Source organism: Furipterus horrens, unplaced genomic scaffold (assembly GCF_987537825.1).
Source record: "Furipterus horrens unplaced genomic scaffold, mFurHor1.1.pri manual_scaffold_4, whole genome shotgun sequence".
In the NCBI taxonomy this organism is placed as follows: Eukaryota; Metazoa; Chordata; class Mammalia; order Chiroptera; family Furipteridae; genus Furipterus; species Furipterus horrens.
The window spans coordinates 41,852,587-41,876,078 of NW_028327174.1; the positions used below are offsets into that span (position 1 = coordinate 41,852,587).

A 23,492-nucleotide genomic window follows, 5' to 3' on the forward strand; every position below is an offset into this window, starting at 1 on the left:
TTTTAGACATCAGCCAATTATTGCCTACAGTTTATTTTTAAATCAAACAAAAAACTCTACATACACAACACATTCATACCCACATTTCCTCCAACCACTGCCTCACCTCTGCTGCCCCTTATACATACCTAAGCTCCTCTAAAGATTTGTCTGCGCTTACTCCTCCTTCATATTCTCTTAGACCTACCCCAGTTCACCTGGTCCCCTCTTGACATGCTCACCAACAACATCCACCTTGACCAACCCAATGGTCACTTCTCAGTGCCTATTTACTTGACCTGTCCATGGCATTTTACCCAGAAATCTACTCATTCCCCTTCATAAAGTCACAGAAGACATTCTTTACTTGGCTTTGGGGCCTTAAACTGTCTTGGTTTCCACCTACCTCAATACCCTAGTCACTATTGAATAATTAACTTGATACAATAAATAATTATGCCAGTGCTTTGAAAAGTTAAGTAAAGAGCTTCTTGAAATATCTGTCTCCCACTAGGGAACCCTAGTGTGCTGTTCGTGGGAATGCAGGCCAGTGCAGCCACTGTGGAAAATAGTTTGGAGTTTCTTCTAAAAATTAAAAATGGAACTGCCTTTGACCCAGCGATCTCACTTCTGGGAATATATCCTAAGGATCCTGAAATGCCAGTTCAAAAGAATACACACCCCTATGTTAATACATAACAGCATTTACAATAGCCAATACACACAGACAACACACAGATGAAAATACTTTAATTGTATTGCTATTCAAATTAAACTATTTCCATATTATTCAAATAATTTTAATTGTTCTAATAACTTCTATAAATTACTTTTTACTCTTCCTGTTTTGGTTGTCATTTAAATTTTTTTTCAATGCTCAAATGAAATGGTCAGCTCCTGGAAAAGGGGTGCAGATATCTGTAAAGTGATTTTCTGTAACAGATGAGATAAAAAATAAATTAGTACAGTTGAAGTTATTAGAACTAACAAATGATGTTTATAAAGATAATCAAATGCAATAAAGTGTTGAGAGGCCTTAAGTATTTACATGTAATATGTATTGTGTATTTTGTATTTTATATATAATATACCCAATACATAATATATAGGAGTGAATTAAAGTTATCAAGTGATTCACAGACTCCAACAATATAAGTTTATGGAATCCTCCAATTAAGCAACATATTTTATTCAAAAGAGATCTATCTTTGTATTCCACAGAACTTTATCAAGTTCTTCTGGGTTTTTTTTCTCTTATTCAAGATCAGCCACACACATACATGAAACCAATGTTTGTGAAACTAATTTCCCAGCAGAGCCGTTCTGGTTGTTTTTTGTTTGTTTGTTTGTTTTTAACCTACAAGTCACTTTTCATCTATCGGGAACTTATAAAAGTGAATGAGGGAAGAGTTCTGGAAAAGGAAGGACAGCTCCAGTTTCCTTACTAACTACAACATCCCTCTAAGACATTGTTTCTTCCTCTTTAAAATCTGGATGATAATATTGGCCATACAAATCTATGTCCAGGAGCATGCTGAGAATCAAACAGATTCATTTTCCTAAGTCTTCTGTAAATCATAAAACTTCAAAAAAAGAATTGCTACTATGATTAAGATATCAAACAACTTGCTTACCAACATTCCCCAGACTGAAAATCCAATTAGGGAAGAGTAAGTTTTGAATAGATTATTATTTGAATGACTTTGTTATCAACTATTTCTTAATTTTACAAAAGGAAATGAAAATTCAGTTCCTTAAGCTCTGTGTCACTGCTCTAAATAAGCATTAGACCATCATTCTGTTGTATCATGTCATAAGGTATTAGAAATGAAATGAGGGCTTCAGAGGCTCCGAAATCTATAGATCCCTCCTCCTCTTTAGGGCTTTGGTGTCTATTCTGCTTGACATTAAATTCTTCAGGGGTGGAAATCATTTCTTATATCTGTAAGCATGTTTTTATAGCAAATACACACTTTCAAACTCTTACTAGAAGCTCTATAAATATGGAAAAGAGTAGAAGGAAAGAGCTGTGAAATTTCAGGAGTTTCAATGTCAAGACTCAGTTTTGTCAGTTATTAGAGTACATGACCTTGATAAGTAACTTAATCTCCTTGGAAGCCCAATTTTCTCATCTGTTAAATTAAGGAATTGAAATATAGAATCCTTCCAGAACCTTCAACTCCCAATTTCCTACAAACTTGTATTCTTATTTATTTTAGCCAACCATCTTATCCTTCTTTGTTACATTTTCCAAGGAACACATCAGCCTTGCATGATATCTTTTGTGATATTTAATCCAACAAAGTTTCTAGACCTGATATGGGAATACTTTTATCTGGAAATATTACTCTGTGCTAATTTTTCTTCCTTGAGTTTCATAAACATGCAAGTTGTGATTTTAGAAATGTGATCTGTGTCTTTTGCAAGGAAGTAACATTCTGGGAAAATTCAATTATTAGTCCTAGAGATTTAATAAGGAAGGTTTGCCTTTTAAGTCAGTAGTGTTTTAAAACTTACCCCATTCGAATTATAATGCATTCTGTTGCTTGTGATGGTTTTCCCATTCATAAAAATAACATTTGGCTTTGAAGTGAAACCAAGGATCTGAACAGTGCTGTATGCCAGAGTAGTAATTCCATGGTAGCCATTTTTGATAATAGTTGTTTTCAGAGTTCTCTGTTGTTAAGGATGAGAGAAAAGAATGTTAAACAAATAATAATAATGTACAGAAGTTTAGGGCCCAAAGGTATGAAGAATTACCAATACTTTTAAAACCTTCATACTTTCAATATCTCTTAGAATATATTTTCTTCATAAAAATGATTATGTCACAACATAAACTGAATGTTTAAACTTACGTTGCTGAATTTGTATTCAACATAGAAGTACTCTTCCCTTTCAACAGAATCTGAAAAATAAGTATTAACATTATAAAATAAAGGTGAATTTTACATTTTACTATTTTTAACTTAAATTCTGATTAATTAAACTCTTGAGTCCACAGGTGTTGGTTAAACCTTGTGCTTGGAATACTCTAAACTATCTAGCAATTGTTGAGCAAAAAAAAAAAATGTGAAGACTCACTGGCCTCAACCTTACATTTTTCATGATGGTCTTTGGTAAATAAAAAATAGTTAATCTGGTGAAGTAAACTTTATCATCTTATCAGGCCTCCCACCTTCCCCTCATTTTCCAACCTTACTTTATGGAAAAATAAAGAGAAAAGAGCTTTGCTTAATTTTTTAAATTAATTGTTTTGCTTTCATAACTGCAGAGTATATTGTTAAAGGCAGTGAGAATATTTGGTGGTGTTTTTTGTGCTCTTTGCTCCACTCCACTCAGCCTGCCCCCAACTCCCACAATCAGTCCCCATGGGAATGGCCCACAGGTCATTCATATGTGTTCTTTGACTAAAACTTTGTATACAACATCCTCCCACAGTTCTCTTTATTGTCCATATACACAAGGTCACTATCACAGCCAGACATCTTTCTCCCTGGCTCTCTTTTGATTTCAATCCCTTTCCTCTAAAATTTGAACAATCTGTCAAATGATAGAGATTTAATCAGTATTTCCTGAGATAATTCACTGAAAAAAAAGAAAAAAAAAGGATAAAGGACATAAAAGAATGTTGATTATCATAAAAGTACAAGCACTAGCAACCCCTGTACCCTCTCAGTATCTTCCTATTTACCTTTCCATTTTCTTTTTCACATTCTCTTTTCCTACACTTTCATCTCTATTATGTAAATGATTCTTCCTTCCCTGTCTTTCTTGCTTATGAAAGAGGAGCAAGGAAAGAAAAATGGATGTCAAGTCAACTAATATGGTGACAGAAGAAATGTTCTCATCAGTAACTACACAGAGATTATCATCTCTTTTGAATAGCATCCATTTTCTTGTAAACCTGTTTGTGACTTTCTACTGTTCCAGGGAAAGCCTTTTCTATATTTTGCTTATCTATGAGATTAGACTAAAGGAGAAAATGGGGATAATAAGATAAAAATGAATAAACAAAACCATTGATATTGTGCCTTAGCCAGCTAAATCTTGACCAATGTTCTCTGTTCAAACTAACCCTAACCCTAACCCTAACCCTAACCATAACCGTAACCATAACCCCTTCCTCTACCATACATAATTCTTCAAACGATGGTCCAGGTCTCTTCACCATAAAATCTCAATAGTTCTTCCTTCCTGTAGCCTAACATTTATGCCACCATAGCCAAGTTCTTGTAAATATATATCAAAAGTTTGATTCCTTAAAACTGGAATCACCGCTCCTTCCTAAGTGAGAGTAAACTAATGAGAAAAATTTTATATTAGCATACTAATAGGTCAATGCTCTGTCCTCTCAGGTAACCATGGAGTAATTTGTCAGTACCTCCTTGGAGATAGTGTATAAATATAATGTATTTTGTTAGTACCTTCCTGGAGATAGTTGTTTTACCTGTGTTGCTTAACCCAGATGAGGAGCCAGATATAAGGAAATTTTCAGGTTCCTGGACAGTAATGTTGGGGAAAGTAGAATCTTGCTATGGTGTCCATTATATCTTACTTCACTGGTCTAGGTCTCCAATTTTTAATTTTAAGTAAAGTCATACTGAAATCAATCCAGAACATTTCAGCTGTTATACATGTTGGTCTACTTACCAATAGAGTCACCATCATCCCAGAAAAGGGAGCCAGATGCTTCTCCCTGTTCATCTAGGGCAATTATGAGGTTAAAAGGATTCAGACGGCTGGAGAAAAAGAGTAAAAACAGTATTTTCAGAGTTAGTAGGGTCTAATTCTTATCATCTCATGGAATTACCTAGAAAAATGTTTAGTCCTTTTATAAACATCTTTACCAAATTCCCACTTGGTTTATCCTTGAATACCTTCAGTGATAGGAAACTTAAAATATCCATAACTAACCCAGTTCTGCCCTGAACTGTTCAATCTGAGGAAAAGATGTGATTCCCCTAATACAGGCTTCTTAAATGTGTCCCAACTGAAAAAAAAAGTAAAGGTTTTTGTAATTAATAAAGTGATAAACTAATTGGTATAACATGCTGATGGGAAGTACATCCACCACTCTCTTTGGCTTATCTACAAAATTGCCAATCTTTGGATCTGGGAACCCAGGAGTTGATTTTAAAGTATGACCAAAAGGATTTCAGGGAAATGAAACTTAAGTAGTAGTTCAGAGAGTGTGTTCTGCTGGAAGTTGTATTAACATCTCAGGAGCAAGGATGGCAGGATCCATGTGCCTTCTTTTATGGTTCCACAATGGAGACAGGACTCAAGGATTTAATCTTAATCACTTAGCAACACAAAATCACACAGAGAAAAGAACTGCACAGTGCAAGCGATAAAACAATCTTACTTTTGGAGAAGTTGAGCTACAGTGAGAATTCCTTAAGGAAAATATTTTGGTTTTATGTACAATATACTTATTTCATTAAATTTTTCTCTATTGAATTGAAAAGTTAGGCATGTGACCCTTTCTTCTTTTCTTGGCAATGAACAATAATATACTAAGTTAAAATCAAATGGATCTATTTTTCAAGTTTGTGCTTAGAAACTATAGTTCTAATATATATATATAGTTCAAGGGGTCCCCACAGACTTTTCAATATTTCAAAAATGTCTAGCTAAACTTCTCTTTAATAATGTTGCATATTTTTAGCTCATTTTATTTTCAATTAATGTCTATTAGAGATTCTTATTTGTTATTATGAATCTTTAAAATTGAAATATAAGATAATTATTATTGCTAAAATATGCTGCTTGTTTAATTGGCAAAATCTTTGATTACATATCTATAGAGAAATAAAAAGACTAATTAAACATAACCTAAACAAATAAAAGCATAAGGACCTTGACCTGGCCTTCATATAAAACCTGGGAAAGAATTCATGGATTATAAATCACTGGTTGTCTTAAAAAATGATAACAAGAAGATACTTAGGGCAGGATAGCTGAGAACTGCATGAAACGCTCAAGCATATCATCTGTTAATCTTTCTCGCTCTTTTTTTTCTTCTCTTCCTTCTCTTTTTTCTCTCTCTGTCATATACACACATGAACACACTGACTCCCACATACACATGTACAAACACACACATAGACCAAATTGCAGTATTGACTGAGCGACCCTTCGGTCCTTAACCTCCTGCTCACAAACAGCCCCTCCTCAGACCCTGCCCAATAAGAATTTTGACCACAACCGCAAGGTTGAATCCCCAGCTCAATGTGAAGTCTCCTGACAGAACACGCCTGTTACCTCAACACTGTGGTTCTGGCTGGAAACTGTGTTGGCAGAATATATCCTCCACGAATGAAAAGGGGAATTACATCCAGAGGAGCAGGAACTTCAACAGACTTCTTCAGCCAAGAAGGTGATACTTGCCTCCCCTGGCACAGAAGAAGCCGGAGTTAACACCTCCAATTACATAACTGGTAACAACTAAGAGATTTCAGGAGACACAGGAAGTTAAAATCCTAACTCCTGTTTAAATACAACAAAGCACTCATGGAATTCACTAATAGTAGAAGGGTGACTTAAATGTCTGTATCAGTGTTAAAAAAATGAAAAAAAATTTACATAAACTCCAGTATGTAAACACATAAAAGCAGCATTCATTAGCATATACTTATTTCAGACATTCAACTTTATAACCACACTTACTTATTAAAAAGTTAAATGACAAGAATGCAAGTTAGCTTTGGGCTCCAAAGTGTTAAAATCTGATCTAATAACACTTTTGTGTAAGCATTTTTATCATACTCTATTATATTAAGAAGTGAAAATTAATGCAAATATTTCAGGAAGTTTATGAAGCATCTCCAAAGAATACAGTTTGAAAACCATTACTTTAATTGTTTAAAATACTATAATAATCTGACCACGAGAATGGAGAATTCTTAATACCGCTTCTCCCAGTGAGAACAAATTGATACTTTGAAAATAGATTGCATATCTTTTCTTCAAATGTGGTATTAGTCCTTTAGTTAACATCTAAACTTATTCTTATAAAAATTTCTTGAAGTTTGGGCAAAATTAGCTAATGCTCATCAAAATATACTGCAAGAATAGGAGAAGAGAACTCAGTTACAGGAGAGATGTCACACTGTTTTCCTCACATTCCTCTACTCTCCCCGCTCACGGAACCCATCACTCCCACTGCACACACTAGGTGTAGCTTATGTAGAAAAGACTGGTTAGATCAATATTATATTTCTTGGGAATTTGAACTATAAAACATGGAAAGAGAGCCTGCCACTTATCACAAATGCACAAAGTATGTATTAAAATAAGTCCAAATATAAAGTTCATTAGAAGCTGAGGCCCTTTGGAAGTCAGTTGTTAATAAAACAAAATTGTCCCATGGAATGCTGAGTCCTGGTAATGGCACAACATGGGCTGAAATTTCACAAACTTGCAGCTGAATCCTGAACTTCTCCAGGAAATCCAGTGCTATCAGAGTTGCTGTTCTTGGATTTCTATATGATTTCTTTTGTCATTTCATGTGTATCCCTGTAATAAACCCGCCATGTGAGTAGGCTTGAATGGGTTTCTGTTTCTTGCAAGATAAAGTATCTGATTCATGAATTATATCTATTTCACTTTGCTACAAGGAAATATCACTATGTAGAGTCTTTTGCTTTTAAGAATTTAAGTGTTTACATAAAATAAATGTCTACTCCTAAAAATATTCATTCTACTAATATTTCATCTCAAATATTTTCCTATCTACATATGGCCTAATTTTACAATTTTTGAGGAGAGCAAACAATTCTTAACAAAAGGTTTCACAAAGAACCAAGTCATCAGAACTATACAGTCCAATGCTCTAGAAGTCATATAAAAATAGTGAAAAAAATAGCATATAAATCTCTGAGTTTATATATTTATACTATTGTTTCTATAAAATACATACTGTATAGAAGTCAAACCAGGATGCTTCAGGAAAATACACATAAACAGATCTTGCTCCCTTTGAAAAAAAGAAAACATTTGACTTTTCAAAATATTTTGTAGTATTAAAATATTTCAGTAAAAATACATTTGGCTCCTAGGATATTGACTCCTATTGTATTTAGCATTAAAAGCAAGTAATAGTCAACTCATATATGATTATGCAATAGAGCTAGAGACTGTCCATGAAACATGCACGATCTATCAGAAAATATGTTTCATGTCTAGATTATGAACTTTTAATGTACATCGTTGATAATATTTTCTAAAAAGCCTAATTGGGTTTACCATATTTCAGAACATTAAGACTTAGTATAACATAGATAACATATTCTATTACTAACCACGAAATTGCTTAGTGGCATTTTAGCTCATGGCAATTGTGATATAGTTATTTAAAAATGTAAAATATGAAATACTTATAAATTCATTTAAACACTTTTTTGAGCCCTGACTGGTGTGGCTCAGTGGGTTGGGCATTCTCCCGTAAACCAAAAGGTCACTGGTTTGATATCCAGTCAAAGCACATGCCTGGGTTGCAGGCCAGGTCCCTGGCGGGGCGCGTGGGAGAGGCAATCAATTGATATTTCTCTCCCTTTCTCTTTCCCTTCCCCTTTCTCTAAAAATAAATAAAATGTTTTTAAAAATAAAAGCTATTTTTTAGTTCTGAACTAAGTACAGGTTTGTTCTATTATATTATTTTGTCTAAATTTCATATTTATATATATACGCATGTATATAAATAGATCTTTATTATACTTGTGTATGTTTGTGCATGTGCATGAATACAGCTGTGGTGAATTCAACAACAGTCCAGAAATACAGAAAATAGTTGCTTTAAAAAATCCCATAAAGGCCCAGTGTCAGTTCTTATGTATCTATGACAAGTTCATCAAAGCTAGTGAAATCTGACACAATAAATAGGCAGCCTTGAAAGTGTTTTTTCTATCCCTGGGAATTCTAAGATTTAGTCCCAAAATTTTGTACAGATTTGTTGTCAATGCATCCACATGGTACCCATCCTGCCTATTCTCCTGTAAAAGTGACTTTCACCCCAATTCTCTCAGATTAGTCATGTTACCACTCCCTTTGTGACTCAACTATGAGGAAGACAGCTATCTGAAGGAGAAGGAAAAAATGAGTTTGAAACAGGAATTTTTTTTTTTAAGGTTAATGAAGCAACTGATATTCTCAAAATAGACATTTTGCTAATACATTGGCATAGGTGAAGAAAGTAATAAAAATTTTTTTAATGTAGCATATTTTTCAGGGTCAATCACTTAATTCTGCAAAATATCTTGTGATTAATTTGGGAATCTCTGAATAGCAGAAGCATGAATTTCAGTTGTTGAGATTTATTTAACATGAGGTATATTTTATATAAAGTAAAATAAATATAAAAATACATTGTTTTCAAATTAAAGAATAAAAGTGGTGTAAGAAAAACAGGAGAATATGGCAAGCCTGGATTGGTTCTAAGGATCTAATGGCACCAAGGTAAACTACTGTGAATAATTATGTTATACTCCTGGACATAACCTTGGCTGGTTTGGCTCAGTGGATTGAGCGTCGGCCTGCGAGCTAAGTGTCGCTGGTTCAATCTTCCAGTCAGGGCACATCAGAGAAGGAAAACTCTGATTCCAAAAAACCTCCGCTGCCTTGCGGCATACCTCTTTAGGGGAAAGGCTAAGGGAGTAAACCCCGACAGAAAATCCGGAGCCGGAGTCCCTAAGGTGGTTTGACGTTGTAGTCAACACCGGCAACTCCTGCGGCGCACCTGAAGCCAAGCTGTATTGACTCCGTCTTTCCCTTGGACCCTTCAGCTGCGAAGAGAGGGGGGGTCTGCTGCATGGGCAACAGCAGACCCTCCATATCACCCTGCCCAGGCTCTGTAGCTTCAGCTTCACTGGAGAGGACACTCCAGCGTCATCGCAAGATGTCGATTCAACACGGGAGGAGACAGATACCGTGTCACTCCCGAGTCGGACTGCACAACCATTCTCAGTGGTGCAGATAGACTCTTAAGAAGCTACACCATCGTCTCTCGAGACAGACGGCTGCCGACTCGACTCCTGGACATGTACCTCAGTTGGTTAGAGCATTGTCCCAATATTCCAAGGTTGTGGGTTTGATCCCCAGTCAGGGCACATACAAAAAATAACCAATGAATAAATAAGTAAGTGGAACAACAAATTGATGTTTTTCTCCCCCTCTCTCTTTCCCTTTTTCCTCCTCCTCCTCCTCCTCTTCCTTCTCTTTAAACTCAGTAAATTAAATAATAATTATTATATCATGCTGATATAAAATTATGGTACTTACCTCTTCAAGTACTGGAGCAATCATTAAAGCTGGCCCCCAAAGGAACGCTCTGTCAATTTCATGAGTCTGAGGGTCTGATGTAAATCTGGATTTTTAGGGTGAAAAACCATTAATTTAGTCAAATTAATGTTGTTGCATAAGTAACTAAAGCCTTACTTAACCACTTCGAGTTCACAAAGAAAACCGAAAAGATAACAGGGAAAGGTTTAAGGTACAAGCAGTCTTAAGGAAACAAAATCTTATCATCAGGTAAAGCAAGGGAATCAGTTGTCTTCCCTGACCAGAAGATAAAATGGGCATTAAAGCTCAGGTCAAAACAGTGCGAAGCAATCGAATTGTTGTAAATTTTTGTTGCTCCTTTTTGCATCCGCCTTTAAGGATTCGGCATCAATCCCACCTCTTTTACAAAGCTGTCCATTTCATTTCACACTCACCCTACCTTTCTTCGAATTTTTATAGGCTGTGCCTCATAATCAGGATATAAATGTATAACATTCTACATTATACTCAGTTTCCTTCAAATCTGTTAGTTGCGATCTTCCCAGTCTTCTGTGGGCAGGGACCACGTTTCATTCTTTTTCTGTATTCCTCACTGTCTAGACCACAAGACAAAACCTTTGCTCTTGTTAAATGACTGAAAGTGTTTTCTTAACTAAATTCTTCAAATCTGTAAATTATATCTAATCATAGTCAGTGGGGGAAAAACTAATTTGCACTAGCTCCAAAATATCTCCCATAGAGGCTTCTAGGATCTATGTGGCGGAAAACCTAAGACTGGAACAGTTATTAAATGTGATTTACTCATGCATCAGTCCTCGGACCACTGTATTTCCACTGACGTGAGAATGGTAAAAGAGGGTGTACAAGTAAGGCAGCAGGAAGTATCTAATCCTTAATGCAGAACGGGAGATCGCAGCAAACTCTTCTCCAAATGCCCCAGGGTCTTGTTCCTATAAAAGAGAAACATTTCAATAGACTTATTACCTGAAGTACGAAATTTTAAGTGTTACTACTTTTTCTCTTTGGTGGTTAGGGAGAAACAGAACATTTTAGAAATATTTCTTTCAACTTGAAAGCTTTTCACTGTAGTAGGTTATTGCAAACTTTTCTTAATTAAACACATTCTATAAAGTTTACATGTTATACAGGTACAGCAGCTATCATTTTACATTACTCTCACTCACCGTATATCCAATTGCATTATGGTTTCTGGAAAAGGGATAAAATGCCCCAAGTTGCATCCAACGCAGACAAAGTTCATAAGTTGTCTCTTCATTAAACCCACATATATCAGCTCCAATCTGGGGAAAGATTTTTGTGACTTAAAAAAAATATCATTTACTAATTTTGCCATAAAACCTGCACTGAAATATTTTAGAGTATATTATTTCTAATTTTTAATGTGGAATCTGAAGGTGAAAAAATTCTCTTTAAGAAGGGAATTTGGAATAAAATAGTGACAATTCCCTCTTGTCCGCCTTGATTTTAAAAAACTGCTATGCACTACATCACAGTATAAGTCTTTAGGTCATCCAATATGCCTACAAATGCTTTTTTCTTTTTCCAGGTACAGTACTGTAAATTGCCTGTCACAGTATGAGAAATAAAGACATAGAATATTTAGCTAATCCAAAACCTTTGTGGTTAAGCAAGCACTCAGGACGGAACAAAAGGCCCAGGATTATTGCACCGACTGTGCTTTCTTTTTTGTCCTATAAAGTTACAGATAATTTGCTTCCTTATAGCTAATGGAGGCCTCTCTTAGTCCTCAAATTGTTTTATTCCAGAACTCTTCTTCTCTCAGAAATACAATCTTTAACCCCCAAACTCAGTTAATGTCTAAGTTTGTAAGCAAAAATATCGTGAAGAAGTAAAGCATGGACTCATAAAACATGTCACTTGTAATAAAAATGTTAGTTCCCCAAACATTGGGTTTGTCATCTACTCTGCTAAAACTCTAAGATTTTCAGTGGAGGAAACTGGGTCACACTCTCTTCCTCCCTGAGGCTGCTTATAAGTTTTGCCTGTCAGTTTCTGGTCCAGACAAAACTTGAAGCTGGATTTCATTTTCAATATTTATTAAGCAATTCTTCTTTGAAAGCACCTCATCCATCACTTGAACAGCAAATGCAATTCTCACTAAATTTGAGTTTACAACAATTTTATTTGAAGCTTTCCAAAATAAGACAAATATTGCTCTATATTATTTCTTGTAAAAAATCATTGGGATATGGGGAATCTAGTACAATAAAACTTTCAAATTTGTGAACATAGCAAATTTTTTAGCAGTTAAATTGTTCATCACTAGGGCTCAGATAAGAAAGTATTTTGATGTATGTTTGAAATATTTTGCTGATTTAATATTTCATTTCCTCCCTTTTTAAAAGATAGAGACACCTAATTGTCTGTCCCTTCTTTTCTCATCTGTTATCTATAGAGCTCATAGTAATAGGCTGTAGAAGAATTGTGGATGCAGTACGGACAGACATGAATGATAAAGGAAATAAACATCTCCAGTTTTACCATGACCAAGAATCTTAATGTCGTAAAACAAATAAAAATAATTAAGAAATATATGGTCCTCTGGACATCTGCATATGTTGAGGCCAGTTCTACTGTGGCTGTATGAAGTGTACTATTTATAATGTCTTGAATACAGCTTTAGCACATTTTATCTTCATAGAAGTAGTTTGGCACCCCCAAATAATATTGGTTGGTAGATAGGCCTTAATTTAATTGAATGTTTAATTTTAAAACTTACGTATGGAATTCCAAAGAGATTAAATTCTAGCATTCCAATAATTGACATATGCATATCTCTCCAACGTGAAAAGTTATCACCCAGCCAATGGCCAGTGTATTTCCCACTCCCAACAAATGTTGAACGACTCAAAACAAATGCTCGCTTTCCCGTCGCATTCTGAGAAGCACTGGAGAAAACAGGAAAAACTTTCTTTAGTATTATTCCAAAAATATCCCCCCCACCCAAAAAAAACTCCACATGATCTTAAAGTGTATGAACAAATTCCTATTTCATGTAATTTAAATATTTTATCAAAGGTATAAATCTGTGTGAGCATGAAAGGGAGGGACTGAAGATAATAAAAGGAGAACTTACCATATGTAAACCATTTTACACATTTCATGAAACAGCTGCTAAAAGCCAATGCTAAACATCCAGACCAAATTCTCTCACACTAAACTTTTCTTAAGAGTTTTATTGTAGTGCAGGTAGTACAGTGAATCTCAACCATGTCTGTTATTAGAAACATCTGAGAGCTTTAAAAGAAAAAAAAGGCATCATCCTTGATCAATTAAATCAGACTATATAGGAATGGGCTCTGGGTATCAACATTTTGATTGTGATTTTTAATATGCAGTAATGGTGGCTTTTATACTAATGTTGAAACTGCCAGTAATTTTTGTTTGATAATTGATTATATTTTCTTAGTGAGACCATACATGTATATGAAAAATAATATATGTGTAGATATTCAGTATCATTATTATAAGTTTTTGCTTTGGTTGTTCTCTTGTTTGAATTTAACTTGTATGTCTGACCTTTTTTTTTTTTTTTCTTTAACATCTACATCTGGTCTCCTCTCTATTTCAACTTCATCCCTAACTGGCTGCAATTCATACTCTTCTGGCATTTCTTTTGGCCTCTTATATCAAACCATCCTGTAACTTCATTAAAACTCTGACAGTTGTTTCAATACACATATGTATAATATACATAATCAAAACTGATTTATGTACAAAATTGATATATCTCTTTTTGAGCTGTAAGACTCCTAAAATCTAGTGAAATGTAAAGCTCCTTGAAGGCCGGGACTTATTTCTGTTTTGCTTATTGATATATTCCCCAGTGCCTAGAACAATGCCTGCCACATAGTAAGTCCTCCATAAATACTTTTTGAAAGCATCAAGAAAAGATAATTTTCAATACCTTTTTGGATGTTGGAATAGATGAAAGTCATACCATCTTAATTCACAAACTTTTTAGAATGTTAATTTATATTTAGATATGTAAAGAAAAATATCATTTAGCCTTGGCTAATAAAGATGAAGTTTCTGAAATTAATTGTCAGGAAAAGAAATATAAATTTAAAAAATGATTATCATTGAGAATGGAGACTCATATCATGGACAAGTTCATACTTTCAATTCTGTTGTATAACAGGGTAATAGGTTTTGAAGGATATAGTTAATTACATTCTGTAAGGGCTGGTAAAATTCAAATATGAGTTACCTAGGCAAAGTCACAGAGGTATTCCCTGTGAGAGTCAAAAGAAAAAAATCAAGGATTTTTTTTTTCTCATATCATTCACTTCCAGAATAAGGACTGTGTAAGGACCTCCTAATATTTCTTTTCATACACTGAGGTTAGAGTTAAATTATAGCTAAGGGAGACATTGGAATTTATTTGGTGCTTGTTTAAAGGCAATATTAGTGTACAACCTTAAAATCTAACCTATAAATAAAGTTAATTGAAATATGTTTTGCAATCAAAGAGATATAGTTTAAACTTCATCCAGTTCGTCAATATAAAGTACATGTAATTTTGAGAATGTTACTTAACTGCTATTAAGTGAGGCTCATAATGCTTAACTTCACAGTGTTATTATAACGTTTAAATGAAGACAACTTATATTATGAAAGCACATCTCCCCCAGCTAGCACATAACAAGTGCTTAGTAAAGGCTCATTCCCTTCCTATACTTTCTAAACTGTGCCTAGCAATTACAGCCCCAGGTCTGCTTCACCCTTGTTAGACAACTTAAATTTCAGTTTCAGCCATTATTTATTTACCAAGAGTTCCAGGCCAAATTATTTTGCTTCTGGGGGGTAAAGTACTGAGGGGGGGAAATGTTAAATTATTTGATTAAACTAATAAATTCAGTAAACAGTTTTTATGCCTTCTCTACATAAAGTTTGCTAATGCTTGCACTTAAAACTAGTTTTATGCCCTCTGGGAAGTAATTTTCATTGTCTGAGTTTCATTAAGTTCAGAATTTGGAAGTCATGTTCATTTTTATCCTTGAGATATAAAAAGTGTTCAGATATAATTTTCAACACTGGAGAGGAATACATGTCCACATTTACTCCTCTTTCTCTCTCCTCCTCCTTCTTTATCTTCTTCTTGCCTAAGTTCCTTGATGAGTTAAACACAGTTAACAGTTTCTTCGGTAACCGAGGTATGAGTAGGACATCCTAAAATCTACAGAACTGATTCCTTGCCTTTTCAATACAAATTTGAAATGGCTTAGTAAAATAAGAGTGAAAAAGGTAAAAGAACTAAGCAAAGGGAAAAAAATACATCGCAGATACAGACAACAGTATGGTGATTACCAGGGGAAAGGAGGGCAGAGGAGGTAGAAGTGGGTAAAGGAGGGATTAATGGTGATGGAAGGAGACTCGACGTATGGTGGTGAACACACAATGCAATATACAGATCATGTATCATAGAATTATACACCTGAAATCTATATAATTTTATTAACCAATGTCACCTGAATAAGTTCAATAAATTAAAAAATAAACCTCAAATAGTTGTAAGCCACTTGATTCTGTTTTTATTAATTAGCCACATTAAAAAATATATTCAGAATGCTGTCTATCAAGTTTACTATAAATTTTTAAGTGTTGTTTTCAGTCAAATTAAGACCTAAATATTTTTCAGTAATAAGTAAGGCAGACTCTGGTTAAATGGCCCTATGTTCTTTTTCAGCTCTGTAATTCTCTCTCGTGTTCACTAAACAAATTTCACTAAGTCCCCTGAACTCATAGCTCTAAGAAGTGGATATATTACAAAACACACCAATGGAATGTATTTGTATATGACTGAAATAATCAGTTCTATTCTATTCTGATAACTTAAAAACCCAGTATTTCTGATAGTTCAATTTATAAATCACACAAGCTGACTCAGTGGGTCATATATATTTTGCCTATGCTTATGACAAATTGTTAAAATACTCTAATGAACCCAAATTGTAATGAACACCTCTTTCAGACAGACAAGGATGCAGTAAATGGAAACACAGTGTTCTGTACCTGAAACCCCTGAACCTAACTAATTCTACTAATGCAGGCTATGAGAGTCTCCCAATAATATACACAGGACAAGACAGAAAAGGTGGAACTCAGAGGATTAGCATAAATCAGAGGCCACTGAGAGGATGCTGTAAGACCTGGGATTATTAATTCCAGGAGAGAAGAAAATGTCTGCCAAGCTTTCAGCATATTGCGCTTGGTGTCTTAAACATATGGCAGCACAAATCCTGACTTTGGTTTCCAGTGGTGGGGACTTTACACATTCATGGTTAACAGGCTTAAAATGACTCTATTCAGAGGGGATAAAGTAAGATAAAGGCAGTATTGGTGCACAACTTAGAGTGTATTAACAATTACTTCCTACATTATAAAATTGTCCCCAAATTGTCTCTAACATTGATCCGAAATCAAGATTTTAGCTTTAGTGGTCTTTGCAAGTTTTTATGCTTCTAACAAGGTCATTCTGCCCTGCTTTTGTGCTATTGCGACAGGTTGTTAAAATATTTGAAAAATCAATGCAAACATTTAGTAAAAATGATAAATCAGCAAGATAAAGTTTTAGAAGAGGACGGTTACTTACTAGACCTTGAAAAAATTAAGGAACAATAACATGTAACATCAGCTTTAAACAAAATTTTCCTATTTCTTAAAGGATATTTTAATAAAAATTTGTGGATACTAAAACAAAACATTTCAAGGAGATTTACAAACTACTCACTAGAAAGTAGATTTTGCTTGTGACCAGCCAAACAGAGAATGTGTGTCATAATGATATCCCAGATATGTCTTGGAATCGGGACATAATGTTTTCTCAGACAGTAATCCACCTGTGATATCTAAAAATGAAACAAGATAAATATTCATTCTTAATATAATATAAATACCCTTATTGTATTTTATTTCTTCATTTACATATTGGTCACCCTCGCTAAATACTAAATGTCTTTCAATCAGTTACAACAGTGTTACTACAATAACATGATGAAATTATTTACTTGTACTTTGATTTTATGGACATAGTTGGCTATAGTATCAAGACTAAGGTAGATTTCTCTCAGAAATACAAGGTTAGTTTAACATTAGAAACACAATCAACATAATTTATATATTAACATTTTGTAAAAGCACAAAATCATATCTAAAATGCTTTAAAGTGTTTGAAAAAAATTGAACTTTACTCATGACAAAATCTTGGTAAAATAGTAATAAAATAAAACTTCCTTAACTTTGTTAAGGTTATCTACAAAATTACCTATAGCCAAATTCATGTACAATTGTGAAATATTAAAAACATTTTATTGAGATTGGGAGCAAGAAGGTGCCAGTTATTACCAATTCTGTTCAGTCCTGTACTAGGAAAAATAAATCAATGGTAAAAGGATTAAAATGGAAGAACCAATGTTGTATGTATTCACACATGATGTGGGTGTCTACATAGGAAGAAAATCCTAAATAATCAACAGATTAAATTACAATAATTAATATAGTATAACATATTTTTCTGTATTAAAAATTAATATACAAAACTCAACCAATTACATTTTATAAATAAGCAACAAAAATAAAGTGAAATGATTAAAAAGGCATTTAAAATAGTATTAAAAATAGGTATCATTGGCAAATATGTTTTCCCATACTGTCGTTTCCCTTTTCATTTTGCTGATATTTTCTTTAGCTGTGCAGAAGCTTTTTAATTTGATGTAGTCCCATTTGTTTATTCTTTCCTTTATATTCCTTGCCATAGGAGATATATCAGCACTGTTATTTACAGTAGCCAAGTGCTGAAAAGAGCCTAAGTGCCCATCTGTAGATGAGTGGATTAAAGAACTGTGGTACATTTACACAATGGAATACTATGCAGCAGAAAGAAAGAAGGAACTCCTACCCTTTGCAACAGCATGGATGGAACTGGAGAGAGTATTATGCTTAGCGAGAGAAGCCAGGCAGTGAAAGACAAATGCCATATGATCTCACTTTTAATTAGAACCTAATGAACTAAACAAACAAATGAGCAGAGCAGAACCAGAGACACAGAAATAAGGAACAAAGTGACAGTGACCTGAGGGGAGGGTGGAGGAGGATAACGGGAAAGAAGAGGAAGGGTTTTGTTGAGGAACAAGTATAAAGGAGCCATGGACATGGACAAGAAAGTGGGGATTGACTGTGGAAGCAGGGGTGGGAGGGTAGGGCAGGGTAGAGCAATGGGGGGAAAACTGGGACAACTGTAACTGAAAAACAATAAAATTAAAAATAAATAATTAATAAAAATAAAAATAAAATAGTATCAAAAATACAGAGGACCAAGAGAAACAAGATTAACCAAATAAGTTTAAAACTTCATAAAGATATAAAATTTTATGAATAATAATTTTAAAAGACAAATAAAGTGGGGAAGTAGCATACTCATCATCCCATTAGAAATTCTGTATTATAAATATGTCAATTCATTTTTTTTTCATTCCAAAGAGTTGGTGGGGGGAGGGTGTTTCTCCCATACCCACCCCAACCAGGACTAAACCCACAACCTAGGCATATACCCTGAATCAAACCAGCAACCTTTTAGTTTATGGGAAGATGCTCCAACCAACTGAGCCACATTGGCCAGCACAAGATGTCAATCCTTCCCAAATTAATTTATGGATTTAATGTCTAACAGCCAAAACATTCTTGAAGAAGGCCAAAGAGATAAGCTCTATTTCTCACGTTCCTTCAAGGCTTATTATAAATCAATAGAAATTAAGACAGTGTCAAATTGGTGAAGAGAAAGAAAAATCAATGAACATAAATAGCAGTCTAGAAGTAACACATAGTATATATAGATATCTATCATAAGAAAAATAAGTATGACAGATCAGTGGGGAAAGAATAGACCTTTCATTGGTTCTGGAATAATTTTTTTCCGTATTAAAAAATAATAAAGTTAGACTGTTACTTCACATCATTCAAAATCAATTCCAAGTAGATTAAAGACAAAAATATGAAAAGGAGAAACTATAAAATATTTTAACAACTGTATAGCTTTATGACCTCAGGTTCAAAAGTATTTCCTAACTTACAAACTGATAAAGAAAAGAATTGATAAATTGGACAATAGTTTAGTTAGGAACTTTTGTTCAACAAAAGATATTAAAAGAAGAGTGAAAAGATAAGCTAGAAATTAGCAGAGATACTTTTAACACATACAACTAAAGCTAATGGCTCAAAAGAAAAAAATAGGAAAAACCATCAAACAGGTCAATAAAACCTGAAAAGCCAGTGAAGAGGAAAAATGCTTAATCTAATTTATAATCAGATGTATGCACTTAAACACATAATGAATTGACATTTCACACTCACCAGACTAACAAAAAATTATGTTGGCTGAGCAACTGGTTCTATTTTCTTGTGAAGCTCTGGTCAATTCAGTAAAACGCCATCTTGTATTTGCTTTCCTTGCTCCCCTGTCTCATTTCACTTTTTCCCTTATCCTTCTTGCCTTGGGATTCCTTTGCCTCCTATTCCTCCACTCCCTCCCCCTCCCAAAAGAACCCATCATTCCCAGATAAGTTTTGCCTCAGGCTCTGTTTTCTGGAGGGAAATGGGCTGAAACATCCTCTGACACTTTTGAAGGTAATGAAGTAAGATTGAATTCCATTTTTTTTTTATTATTGCTATGCATAAAAATTTGCTCTTTAACGATTTCTCGCCACTTCATTAATATCTGAAGTTCTGGGTGTGGCTTCATTTTGTCATCATCACATAGAAGTCTCTGATTGTATTTCACTTCACATTTATTGGTCATCTTCACTAGACTCTGAGCTTATTAGGAACAGCTGTCTTGGGATTTTCTGCCCAAAACCTTAGGCAGATGACATAGATGGTGGGTACCTAGCATCTTGTACTGTGCATAACAGAGCAAAACATCGTTCATCAGCAGTATATACAAAGAATTTTCACACAGCACTAGGAAATTATCTCATTTCTACAAAAAAATTAAAGAGGAAATAATTTTAAAGTATAAAAATTTAGTTAAACATTAAAAAAATCCAAACCAAATAATGACTTTCTTCCTGAAGATTTTTTAAAAACAGAAAAGACTACAATTACATAAGAAAATTTGAGCATTGTCATAGCTAAATAGAGGAAAGACTAGGCAGCACTAGCATTCTCTACTTGCTGAAAATTTCTCTGAGAATAACTCAGAAAGCTTACTAAAAGATATACTCTCTAAGGATAGACTTTCCAAAGCACTTGTAAAAAAGTTGTTTTTTTTTTTTTTTAATGTAGCAAACGTCATCATTTTATTTAAGTCTAGAGAAAAATTTGCCTTCATTTGAAAATTATTTTTCTCCATGCTTGGGACAGTATGGTATATAAACTCAACAATAGTGACTATAATACAAAAGAAAAAAGCATGAAAAAGATTTGCCTTTTTGTCCTGCTATGTAATCTGTATTTGTTCAGTAACATGGTAATGAATTTAAGAGGTTTTCAAACTGACAGAGCTTATAGAAATGAGCAAGACTGACATGGTTGTACATACCTGTCTGCCAGCTTGCAGTAAATTCTGTCAAACAAACTCCAATTAAAGATGAAAGCTCAGTTTCCAGGGTCAGTTTCAAACCTAAACTTTTTCTACTATGTGATAGTCTTGCTCCCCTTATACCGCTACTTTGAATTTTCACAGTTCTAAACAGATCAGAGCTGGCCTCACATCCTGACACTAACCCCTGGTTTTGAGTAAGGTACTTCACTATCCTGAGCCTCAGTTTCTTCATCTTGGATGAGGGGAATAGTAAATTTTAATAAGATTTATAAAAAGACTTCTTCCTTATTTCATTGTTCTAATGTCATTACCAAACCTTAGAATACTGTGTGACACAATGGAGATGTTTAGCAGATTTTTAAATTAATAATAATTCTTTTTTCATTTTTACTTTGTGAGAATTAAATGAATAACTAATATAAATAATGAGTCTTTTATGTTATTACTTAATATTTTGTTTATATTATCAATAATAAACATTTATTACTAATAGTTATATTAATAATAAACATTACTATTAAATGTTATTACTTTATATGAAATAAAAATATTTTCTATTTTACATGTTCTCCTTGTACAGTTTAGACCTTTTAAGTTTAGTCTTAACCTTCCTACTAGGGCTTTATGTATATTTATTTAGCTTAAAATTATGGAGCCTAATCTCAGGACACTTATTACAACTTGGAGTGAAGCTGCTGTGCACATCTACCTGAAGAACAATAAGATCAGCTTTGGAATGACAGAGACTTATAATAGAAAGTAAAATGTAACACGGAGGAGTCATTATCATGATATTAACCTTTGTTTCATTCTAGCAACATTTTTCTTCCTTTTGTTTCAAGATGTCTCTGATTTCAACAGACGTTTCTGAAGGGTTTCTGAAAAGAATTATTTCTCAGCAGACAAATTTACTTCTAAGTTTTGCCTCCAAAAATGTATTTCCTTTCTTTTTAAGGGAAGTATGTGAAGGGGCAAGAGAAAAGGGTGTTTACGTATCAGGAGGTACTGATTAGGAGAGACAGAGAGCTGGTGTTCTTCTCTTCCCTAGAGAAGACATTTACAAGTATGTGGAGTACCTCTGGAGGCTTTCTGGATCTGTAGAATCCAAGGTTCCCAAGAATTGCAAAGATCACCCATGTATATTCAGGGAAATAACAAAAGAACCAGACTTGAGGCAGACATTGGGCTTGGACAACTGGACTTGCCTTGCTTCTCAGCAGAAGCCAAAGACTAAACGATCTTCCTCAAATAGTTTTTCTCTAAGATTATTAAGATCTTTCCATGACATGAAAACTAGAGAGAAGTATGCTCTAGTAATGACTTAGAAAGATTTTTCCATTTGGAAAGGCTGAGATGGGAGCTGAGAAACATTTTATTTGTTCGAAAGGGAATAAAGTCATGCAATACTTCCTGTATAGCCATGATTTACTTTAAGATGCTTATGAAATCCAGAGCATTTGCAAGTAAGAAACTTATCAAGCTACATAGGAAAATTTTGAAGAGGGGTTTTGTGAAAATGATCAAGTCCAAGAAATGTAATAATTTGGTTGAGAAAAGATTTGTGCACAATTTGGTACCAAAGTAAGGAGAAAGTAAACTGAATCTGAATATTAGCAAAAGAAAACTAGATAGTGATATAAAATGGGATCATGAAGTGGTAGGTAAAATAGTGGTCCCCCAAACTGTCTATATCCTAATCCTCAGAACCTGTGAATATGTTACCTACCTGTCAAGAGGGACTTTACAGATGCGATTAAGATTAAAGACCTTGAGATAGGAAGAGTAGGTCAGATTATGCAGGTGCATCCAATCTAATGACAAGATTCTTAAAAGGGTAGAACCTTTGCCAGCTGTGTTCAGAGAGATGTCAGTGGTAGAAGAAGAGTTAACAACAGATGCAACACCACTGACTTTGAAGATTGAGGAAAGGGGCCATGAGGCAAGGAATGTAGTAAGCACCTGGAAGCTGGAAAGGAAACGTAAAGGTTTTCTTCCTTAAAGCTTCCAGAAAAGAATGCAGCTCTGCCAACATCTTGATTTTTAACCCAGTGAGCCACCCATATGTCAGATTTCTAACCTGCAAAACTGTGAAATAGTAAGCTTGGGTTGATTTTCCAACCACTGAATTTGTGATAATGTGGAATGGCTTCAATAGAAAACTAACCTACCCAGCAAGAGTTCTAAGTATTCCTACTAATAGTATGGTACCTTCCCCTAGCTGGTTTGGCTCAGTGGATTGAGCGTCGGCCTGCGAGCTAAGTGTCGCTGGTTCGATCTTCCAGTCAGGGCACATCAGAGAAGGAAAACTCTGACTCCAAAAAACCTCCGCTGCCTTGCGGCATACCTCTTCAGGGGAAAGGCTAAGGGAGTAAACCCCGACAGAAAATACGGAGCCGGAGTCCCTAAGGCGGTTTGACGTTGTAGTCAACACCGGCAACTCCTGTGGCGCACCTGAAGCCAAGCTGTATTGACTCCGTCTTTCCCTTGGACCCTTCAGCTGCAAAGAGAGGGGGGGTCTGCTACATGGGCAACAGCAGACCCTCCATATCACCCTGCCCAGGCTCTGTAGCTTCAGCTTCACTGGAGAGGACACTCCAGCGTCATCACAAGATCTCAATTCAACACGGGAGGAGACAGATACCGTGTCACT

At 34.6% G+C, this 23,492-nt stretch overlaps 1 protein-coding gene across 1 annotated transcript in view; it reads right to left on the reverse strand.

The window, feature by feature from the left end:
- Positions 1-712: 712 nt before the first annotated feature.
- LOC150011586 (sucrase-isomaltase, intestinal-like) overlaps positions 713-23,492 on the reverse strand; it is a 78,565-nt gene continuing 55,785 nt past the window's right edge. The window contains exons 13-23 of the mRNA XM_090275512.1: positions 17,036-17,153; positions 13,022-13,190; positions 11,445-11,561; positions 11,062-11,210; positions 10,261-10,345; positions 7,904-7,960; positions 6,247-6,377; positions 4,633-4,721; positions 2,838-2,887; positions 2,497-2,655; positions 713-912 (exon numbers count right to left, since the gene is read on the reverse strand). Of these exons, the coding sequence (XP_090131638.1) occupies positions 850-912; positions 2,497-2,655; positions 2,838-2,887; positions 4,633-4,721; positions 6,247-6,377; positions 7,904-7,960; positions 10,261-10,345; positions 11,062-11,210; positions 11,445-11,561; positions 13,022-13,190; positions 17,036-17,153 (1,187 nt within the window). The 3' untranslated portion in view covers positions 713-849. The remainder of the gene's footprint in view (positions 913-2,496; positions 2,656-2,837; positions 2,888-4,632; positions 4,722-6,246; positions 6,378-7,903; positions 7,961-10,260; positions 10,346-11,061; positions 11,211-11,444; positions 11,562-13,021; positions 13,191-17,035; positions 17,154-23,492) is intronic.